At 42.0% G+C, this 8,466-nt stretch overlaps 2 protein-coding genes across 2 annotated transcripts in view; one reads left to right on the top strand and one right to left on the bottom strand.

Annotated features, from left to right (window-relative positions):
* The window catches only part of pik3c2g (phosphatidylinositol-4-phosphate 3-kinase catalytic subunit type 2 gamma), a 12,407-nt gene extending 4,569 nt beyond the window's left edge, over positions 1 to 7,838 (bottom strand). The window contains exons 1-18 of the mRNA XM_016516335.1: positions 7,657 to 7,838; positions 7,252 to 7,583; positions 6,352 to 6,431; positions 5,974 to 6,131; positions 5,791 to 5,905; positions 5,563 to 5,674; positions 5,409 to 5,479; positions 4,746 to 4,809; positions 3,988 to 4,113; positions 3,885 to 3,915; positions 3,543 to 3,726; positions 3,040 to 3,162; positions 2,501 to 2,629; positions 2,045 to 2,159; positions 1,597 to 1,730; positions 1,319 to 1,507; positions 416 to 509; positions 189 to 283 (exon numbers count right to left, since the gene is read on the bottom strand). Of these exons, the coding sequence (XP_016371821.1) occupies positions 189 to 283; positions 416 to 509; positions 1,319 to 1,507; positions 1,597 to 1,730; positions 2,045 to 2,159; positions 2,501 to 2,629; positions 3,040 to 3,162; positions 3,543 to 3,726; positions 3,885 to 3,915; positions 3,988 to 4,113; positions 4,746 to 4,809; positions 5,409 to 5,479; positions 5,563 to 5,674; positions 5,791 to 5,905; positions 5,974 to 6,131; positions 6,352 to 6,431; positions 7,252 to 7,467 (2,036 nt within the window). The 5' untranslated portion in view covers positions 7,468 to 7,583; positions 7,657 to 7,838. The remainder of the gene's footprint in view (positions 1 to 188; positions 284 to 415; positions 510 to 1,318; positions 1,508 to 1,596; positions 1,731 to 2,044; positions 2,160 to 2,500; positions 2,630 to 3,039; positions 3,163 to 3,542; positions 3,727 to 3,884; positions 3,916 to 3,987; positions 4,114 to 4,745; positions 4,810 to 5,408; positions 5,480 to 5,562; positions 5,675 to 5,790; positions 5,906 to 5,973; positions 6,132 to 6,351; positions 6,432 to 7,251; positions 7,584 to 7,656) is intronic.
* A 196-nt stretch (positions 7,839 to 8,034) lies between these two features.
* Positions 8,035 to 8,466, top strand: part of cttn (cortactin) — a 29,312-nt gene continuing 28,880 nt past the window's right edge. Inside the window, exon 1 of the mRNA XM_016516349.1 lies at positions 8,035 to 8,092. The gene's annotated coding sequence lies outside the window, so the exon portion shown is untranslated. The remainder of the gene's footprint in view (positions 8,093 to 8,466) is intronic.

Genomic DNA, 8,466 nt, shown 5'->3' with positions numbered 1-8,466 from the left:
AACACACACAGACAAACACACACACACACACACACACACAGACAAACACAAACACACACACACAGACACACACACAGAGCCACATGACGCATTTGCTCTTTCTAATGTTTATATTATGTTTTATAATTCCATTCCATTATAATAACTCCATTCAATATAATTAACATTTAATGCACATGTTCCCTCACCAGTACAGCTGCTGAGCGATACGGATGCAGTGCAAAGATCTGGAGAGCAGAAGCTTCATCAATGGCCCGTCAATTTCCCACTCCATCTTCAGAGCCTGGAGGAGAGGTCAAACATCAGACACAAACGAGATTTGTTTTGTCAGCATTATAATGCTGGAAGGACATGCAGCGGTCATCATGAGTGCTAGCGTGTGTCTGGAGGTGAAGCATGACGCTGCGTGTCTCACCTGCACCAGCTGCGGCAGAAACTCCTCCAGCTCACTGTCACACATCTGCTGGAAACACTGCACCGCCACTGAACGCACGCGCTGGTCATGAAACCTGACGCACAAACACACCCGCTTAATCTCTGATTCACATCAGAAGAACAGCAGAAATGCAGTACAAGCCGTTTGCAGAAGTACATTCAGTGATCTGATGAGAGCAGCATCAACTAAAGCCCAAGAAGATCACTGCCACTGTATTGATACGCCCACAATTAACATCATTATTCACTGTGATAATGACAACTAAAGACAAATGGGTGGGTAATACAAGCAAAAATTTATACCACAATATTTTTTCAATTTTTTGCAATTGCATGATAAAATATGACATGTCTTTATGGAAACATAAACATTACAGTTTACTAAAATAATAATGGTCAAAAGTAATGGTAGGCCTATCATAAAAGCGACACATTTTGTGACAAATTAATAAATAATTACTAAAAAATATCTTTCTAACACAATCATCGAGGCTTTTCACTTTTGAGCACGAGTGTTTTCGGAAGCTTCTCTATGACCCAATATGTGCAGTTTTACGTTTTCATGACTTAATGATAAACATTTTGGTGACTATATAATATAAGACACACCAGAAGTGTCTGTAAACAAGGAAAATGAATGGTCACCTGCCAGAAGTGCCAGGAGTTTTTATATTTTGTATTTTTTTTGGTTTATAATGTTTTGTTGGCAGATGAAATGAAGACATAAAATGGTGTACAAAGATTACAATCTAGTTAATCTGCAAAAAAATAAAAATTAAAAACCCTGTCTATCTTTCAGGACTGATTCCAAACTCATTAACGCTAGAGCTCTGGTCCATGTCCTGAACAGAACAGAACTACTGATGTGTTGTGGGGATCATACTCATCACTCAGGAGGAACAGGGCCTCCTCAGCGCTCACGGGGCTCCAGCGCTCCAGGACGGAGTATATTTCCGGCAGGTTCTGCGGTCTCCACTGCGACGCGCTGCCCAAAACCAAGTGCAGGCGTGAGTTCCTCTGGCTGCAGATGTGCCGCTTGCTCCACAGGAAGGCCTTCTCGTTGTCAGTCATGCTGCAGAATGTTGAACAGAAGAAGTGACATTAATGTCCACATCAACCACCGTGTCTGAACTGCTAATGGGTGTCTTCTCTTGTACTGACAGCGACAGGCTGTGTTTCTGACACACTTCTGTCACTCTCTTCTGCAGCTCTTCACACAGCGCCGACTCCAGGACTGCTTCGGGCCGAGCCGCCGCTCGCTCATATCGCCACTGCTCAGACTCCGGGAAATCCATCTGTGGAGAAAACCCAGTGTGAAAGAGGCTTCCTTTATGAACAAGATTAACTTCATACTTTAGCTCTCACAAAACCGCTCAAGAAATGTGGTGCACACGCGTCAGAAAACATAATAAACTGCACATTGAGAATACTACATGTGATGATGAGTGATGTTTCCAGAGAGTGTAAAAGCGTGCACGTGTCTGGTGAGGAAGCATGCACCTGTAGAATGACTCCAGTGGGCTGTCGATGGCCGTCGCTCAGCGCCGGTGACGGAGGACAGATACATGTGATGATGAGTGATGTTTCCAGAGAGTGTAAAAGCGTGCACCTGTAGAATGACTCCAGTGGGCTGTCGATGGCCGTCGCTCAGCGCCGGTGACGGAGGACAGACGGGAAACACCTGTGTGGACATACTGAGCAGAACCGTGCCATGAACCGCAGTCCTGCAACAGCACAGCATCCATCCATCAATCACAGCATCACAGAAACACTGATCGAAGCATATTCACTGCATATGAAGGTCCACAACACACTCTATACAAGTAGGCAGACTCTTGCATTCCAGAAAAACACAATTCATAATGCAACGCAAGAACATGCTGCATTGAAAGCATTGGGCAGCAGCATACATGGTTTTCTTTTCTAGTCAACGACTGGCAGACCAATAGTGTGAAGACTAAAAATTGATATTTTGAGAAGCGTCTATAAAATGAGGTCTAATGTTGTTTGCTTCCCAACATTTTTTCCAAACATCAAAACCGGTTTGATGAGGTGAATGGCATACCTGTTGTTAAAAAGAGGAAGGACCGCCCAGCACAGGAGCTCGGGGTGTTTGGCCTGTTTCGAGCCCAGTAGATGAAAAGACAACATTGATTCATATGGAAGCTCCTGTACTGGAACGGGAAACACCAATCTGAAACACACAGGAACCAGAACATCATTTGACTTTGAACTCAGTCGTATGTTTCACAGATAGACAGAGCAGAGTTCACTAGATAAATGGACTATAAAAGAAATTGTATTCATCCTAATGAATATTATCAACCTTGTACCCCGTTTTGACTGCAGTGAGCGTGAAAGTGGCATCCTTGCAGTGTAAGAGTTTTCCAGCACAAACACCCAGAGTGCATCATTTAGTGAAGGTATTCATTAATGAAAACTCTGTCATATATTAACCTGTTTACTTTTGAACTCAAACCCATGGAATTCCCTCATTAAAATACACGCAGCCTTTGAACCACAAGCATACAGTTGTGGCCTTTAAGAATGCACATATTTGTCTTGCCGTAGCACATCATTCGCTGTAGATGAAGTAGCTCTTACAGACGGTTGCACTGGATCTTGCAGCTGAGTTGCAGGGACGTGCTGATGTTCTCAGACAGCACAGGTTCAGTCAGATTCCTGCCGCAGTATGTGAGCGAGCAGCTCACGCTCAAGTGATCGTAACTGTAACACACACACACGCACACACACACACACACTGTGACTCATACTCCTCATTATCACAGAACCAGTTCACCCATTAACCATTTCCTCATCCTCAAACCCTTATGACTTTCTTTCATCTGTGAAACACAAATAGAGATTCGCTCTTTACTGAAAACCTTCCACTGCATCTCTCAACTCTCATTTGTGCTTGTGCACATTCAAACCTGGACTTCACATCAGTGCTGCTAAAACCATTGGTTCTCCCGTCTCAGAACGGATATCCAGGATTGTTTTGAATGAGATTTGAAAGCTACGGCAGATTTTCACCACACTGTTCTGCACTCACAGCTATGCTCGGAGGACCGGGTTTCTCAGAAGTGTTAAACATCTCGTCGTACCTGTTTATCCAGCCCGGCAGCAGTCTGTAGAGGCACGTCAGGTTGACTTGCAGCATGCAGCTGCTGTGCTTGACGTCTGCTGCTGGTGGATTCGGATGGTCCTCCTGTCCTCTGAAGTCCAAATCAAAGTTTGTGAAGAAAATGTGGAGCAGCTTCAGCAGAGCGTGATGGAGCATGACTACAGCTGAAACATGCAGACTTTACACTTACAATGCATGCACATCACTGAAAACAACATTGCTCTTATAGAGCAAACAGCTTATGTGTGTCTTGAGCTTCCACTCAAGCAGAACAGACATGCAAAATCAAGCCCAGAGACTTCACTTTAGTATAAAGACTCACCAGTTTCACAGTCACACATTTCGACTGGAGTCTAGGGAAAAGAACATTATATTTAATCTTTGTTATTAAACACCAATTCAAAAGCACGTGAGGTGTGTTGTACCAGTGTGACTGGAGCGTAGCACTGGATCCGCCCGACGGCGTCCTCCAGATCTGCTGTAGTGACGCCACACAGCTGTTCACACACGGCATGAACGCTCTCCACAACCTCCCTCGCACCGACATCACACTGACATACCAAACACAAACCCTGTCAGTCAGTCATTACGTCTTTACTGAAGCCATGCAATGACATGCAGATCATTCAGAGTAAAGTTCACATGTATAGAAGCATTCCAGTCATGCACATGGATTTCCTTCTTTCAGATTAATTTCAGTGAAACACAAACCCAGCTTCTCAAGAGCTTGTGTACTGCCTGGCTGTAGATGCACAGTTTCTCCTGCAGACCCGACCTAAGAGAACAAAGGAGATTCAGTATGTTGGCACTTGACTCAAGAACAAAAACTATAAGTACACAAATAGGTCAGGAGAGATGTAAAGGCATAACGCTGGCAAAATTCAATTTGAAATGTAATGTATAAAAAGTGGCATGATTTTCAGTACATTTCCAGCAACATTCTAAGCAAAACTTGAACTTGAATTTGTCAGTTCCTATTCTAATTTAAATTTAAAGTTCATTCTAATGCATTAATGTGCAAAATTTCAATTACAAACACAAACCCTGTCAGTCAGTCATTACGTCTTTACTGAAGCCATGCAATGACATGCAGATCATTCAGAGTAAAGTTCACATGTATAGAAGCATTCCAGTCATGCACATGGATTTCCTTCTTTCAGATTAATTTCAGTGAAACACAAACCCAGCTTCTCAAGAGCTTGTGTACTGCCTGGCTGTAGATGCACAGTTTCTCCTGCAGACCCGACCTAAGAGAACAAAGGAGATTCAGTATGTTGGCACTTGACTCAAGAACAAAAACTATAAGTACACAAATAGGTCAGGAGAGATGTAAAGGCATAACGCTGGCAAAATTCAATTTGAAATGTAATATATAAAAAGTGGCATGATTTTCAGTACATTTCCAGCAACATTCTAAGCAAAACTTGAACTTGAATTTGTCAGTTCCTATTCTAGTTTAAATTTAAACGTTCATTCTAATGCATTAATGTGCAAAATTTCAATTAAAATAGATATTTCTCCTTTACAAATGCAATAAGGGCAGGAAAACCTTTTTTTTTTTCTGAAATGCATTTACACTCAATTAAAACATTTGAAATTGTGTGTTAATTAATATTTTGTGACGAATGCAACAAAATTCTATGTGGGTTAGAAAATGCATTTGATTACATTTACGTCCCCGCCTGTCAATCACCGCATCATAGCTAATACACAACCAATTTAACTATTGCAAATCATAACACATCCAAATTGTACATTCAAATACAAGAATACTGTACACTGACATCTTACATTGCAAATGGAATTTTGTCAGCCTTATGCTTCCATAGTACAGAAGCAAGCAAACCTTAAAGTGCTGAATGCACAAGCAGAAGCGAGGACTTGATTAAAATGAAACATCTGGCGGTCGTCTTCCTCCTACAGAAACATGCAATCTGATAACAAAATGACCTTCTTCAAACGAGAAACTGTCTCAGAGCCACAGTAATTCAATGCCATACATCTCGTGTCAGTGTTTTGTCAGCGGAGTCCTTGAGCACCATCCTCACTGGAACATCCAAAGCAAACTTCTCATACACCTGGATGCGTTCATATAATCCCAGGATTTCATCGCTGGACGAGGCAAGACAAAACAACGACAGAGAGTATTTCCATTAATGTTCAGCAGCAACAAGAACATCTGATCCACTACTGGCAGCGTGCATGTCAAATATGACAGGTGAAATTACCTTCTGAGATACTCCTCTGAGTCGCAGAGTTTCATCAGGTATTGTCCACTGACAGAGGCAGAATGATCTAGAGTCACCAGCACCGCCTCCATCAGCTCCTGGGCTGTGCTGTTCACTGAGAAAATAATGTGAAAATAAAGTGCTTAAAGCTCAAACCTGATGTATATCATCTGTAATACTTACATCTGCTTCTGTACGGCAGTTCCACGGGCAGCCAGGGAACAGACACATTGAAGAGAAGTTCAGCGGACTCCAGGAGAGACGCGTGCACAGGGGCCACGCGGGCCCACACCACGCTCGAGTTAACCTCGTCATGATTGAGCCTGTATTCTGAGAGCAGTCTGTCAGAAGACAGCATTCAAGCAGGAATGAGGACGTCAGTCACATAAACGCTCACATGCATGCAGCTCAGTTATTCATACTGGAGCAGTGAGCTACATATCCATGTCTACTAAATACTCTGGTGTGTAAATTAAAGTTCACATGAATTATTTACAGTGTTAAATGTACAAGTGAATTCAGTACACATGCATGAAATTATTATGATTAATACGATCTTACTGCGATGTTGACACGCAGAGCGATGCAGTTCTGCTGTTACTGCCTTGTGTGGAATCAATTAAAGTGATGCTCCAAGCGTCCTGCAAAAACACAAATTCATAATCTATTAGTAAGATACAGAGTGATCGACAGAGCGCCATCCACAGGCTGAATTACACAAGCGTGCGTGTCTGTGCTCTGCGATTAATAGGCGGTTAATCATAATTATTTATTAACTGTATTAATTCTAGTGCTATGACCCGGAAATGTCTGTTATTTTAAAATATCCATTAGTAAACTTTTTAGTATTTACTAAACATTCAAGTCAAATGTAAGAAAAGGTTTAGCTAAGAGCCAAAGTCTATCTATGTACAGTCTAAAGCAGGGGTCCTGCAGAGTTTCTAGTAAGAGCTTGAGCAGCTGGTTCAGGTGTGTTTGATTAGGACACCGGCCCTCCAGGACCCAGTCTGGTGACCCCTGGTCTTTTTTCTGGTATAATGCATTCAAATCCTCCAAACTTACATTTAGTCCTTTAGCAGACGCTTTTATCCAAAGCGACTTACGAATGAGGACAATGGAAGCAATCAAAATCAACAAAAGAGCAATGATATACAAGTGCTATAACAAGTCTCAGTTAGCTTAACGCAGTACACGCAGCAAGGTTTTCTTATATAATAAATAAAAAGAAAACAGATAGAACACAAAAAGATTAGAGAAGCTAGTGTTTTTTGTTTTTTTTAAAGAAAACAAGCAGTTAGTAAATGAATAGAGTGCAAGTCTAAAAGGGGCAAGTTTTTTTTAAAGAATAGAATTAGAATAGAGAGTGCTAGAGTTATAGGGTTTAACATTTTAAACTCCAAGCTCAGGCACAGCCTGTATTACTCAGTGCCATGGTTCTATCATCAGTCAGCAGCACAGTACCATGTTACTGCGGTCACTGTGTGGAACAGGTTGCTTCAGCTCTGATCCTGCAGCGGGTTCCTCGTTCTTCACCTGCTCCTGATTCCTCTGATCGGCTGCGGAGTCAGAAAGGGCTGTGTATAAATCCAGATAATCCTGCTCTGAGAAGACAGGACCATCCCATCCCAGAAACACAGGACCCTCGGGTCTCCCGGCGGGGTCTTGACATGGATCCATCGGATCTCAGCATGTAAAGGCAGATCTCTCAGAGGATTGTGTCATGAGAAATGCTCGAGTCCGGTTTCAGGTCATTGCTGACAGGCCGGTGTTAAATACTCTCACCATCTGATCATCTGTAAACAGATCTTGAATCGTCTCGAGTGAAATCAATCTGATTCGGAATAAAAATATGTTACATTAATTTACTCATAAGAGTGAATCCAGCAGCTTACTCCCGAAACCTTCACAACAGGTGTGGGAAGATCAATCGTAATCAACGCTAGTATTGGTATCGGATCGATACTTTAGGTGAAGTTTCTCTACTCTACGCCTAGCATTGCTCCCGCTCAGCGCGCCGCTCCTTTCATCTCGTATGGAAGTTACTTTAGTGACATTTGAACCGAGGCACCGGAGGATAATGGGCGTGACAGATGACGCGAGCCTTGTGGTGATAACGTAGAAATCACGTGACCAAAGACAAACGTAGCCTCACGTTCTGTCCAATCACGTGCGCGATTCACCTTTACCTTTCACAGGCTTTTGGCAGCTTTATATTTTACATTTTCGACACTCTCGAAGCTTTGAATCTTTTCCCCGGAGCAGTCAGAGGAAAGTCTGAGGCGGAGTCCCAATTCGCCTAAAAGTATGTACTCGTTTTGTGAAGAAAAATTACATACTTTTTGAGTGTGTGTGTGTGTGTGTGCCGTATGCATCAGACTTTTTTTTTTTATTAATGAATATACATAGATAAATACACATAATTACAACTCAAATCAGATTATAACAACAATAATAGATATATAAACAATATACAAAGAACCTGGAAAATAGCCATAATGATGCATTTAAAAGTTAATGACCAAACGTTATTTGGGTTTATTGTTGCCAATGTAATTATTTTGTTTAGACCATTTCTGTATTATGATTCCAATTTATGTGAGTGGCATCATGTAATAGTAAATACCCAACTCAGCTGCATGAAAGTGAACCTGAAGACCTTGATTTCCTGGCCCAGGT

The sequence above is a fragment of the Sinocyclocheilus rhinocerous genome, unplaced genomic scaffold (genome assembly GCF_001515625.1).
Source record: "Sinocyclocheilus rhinocerous isolate Xijiao unplaced genomic scaffold, SAMN03320098_v1.1 scaffold1499, whole genome shotgun sequence".
Taxonomy (NCBI): Eukaryota; Metazoa; Chordata; class Actinopteri; order Cypriniformes; family Cyprinidae; genus Sinocyclocheilus; species Sinocyclocheilus rhinocerous.
This window is presented reverse-complemented; position numbering and strand designations above follow the sequence as displayed.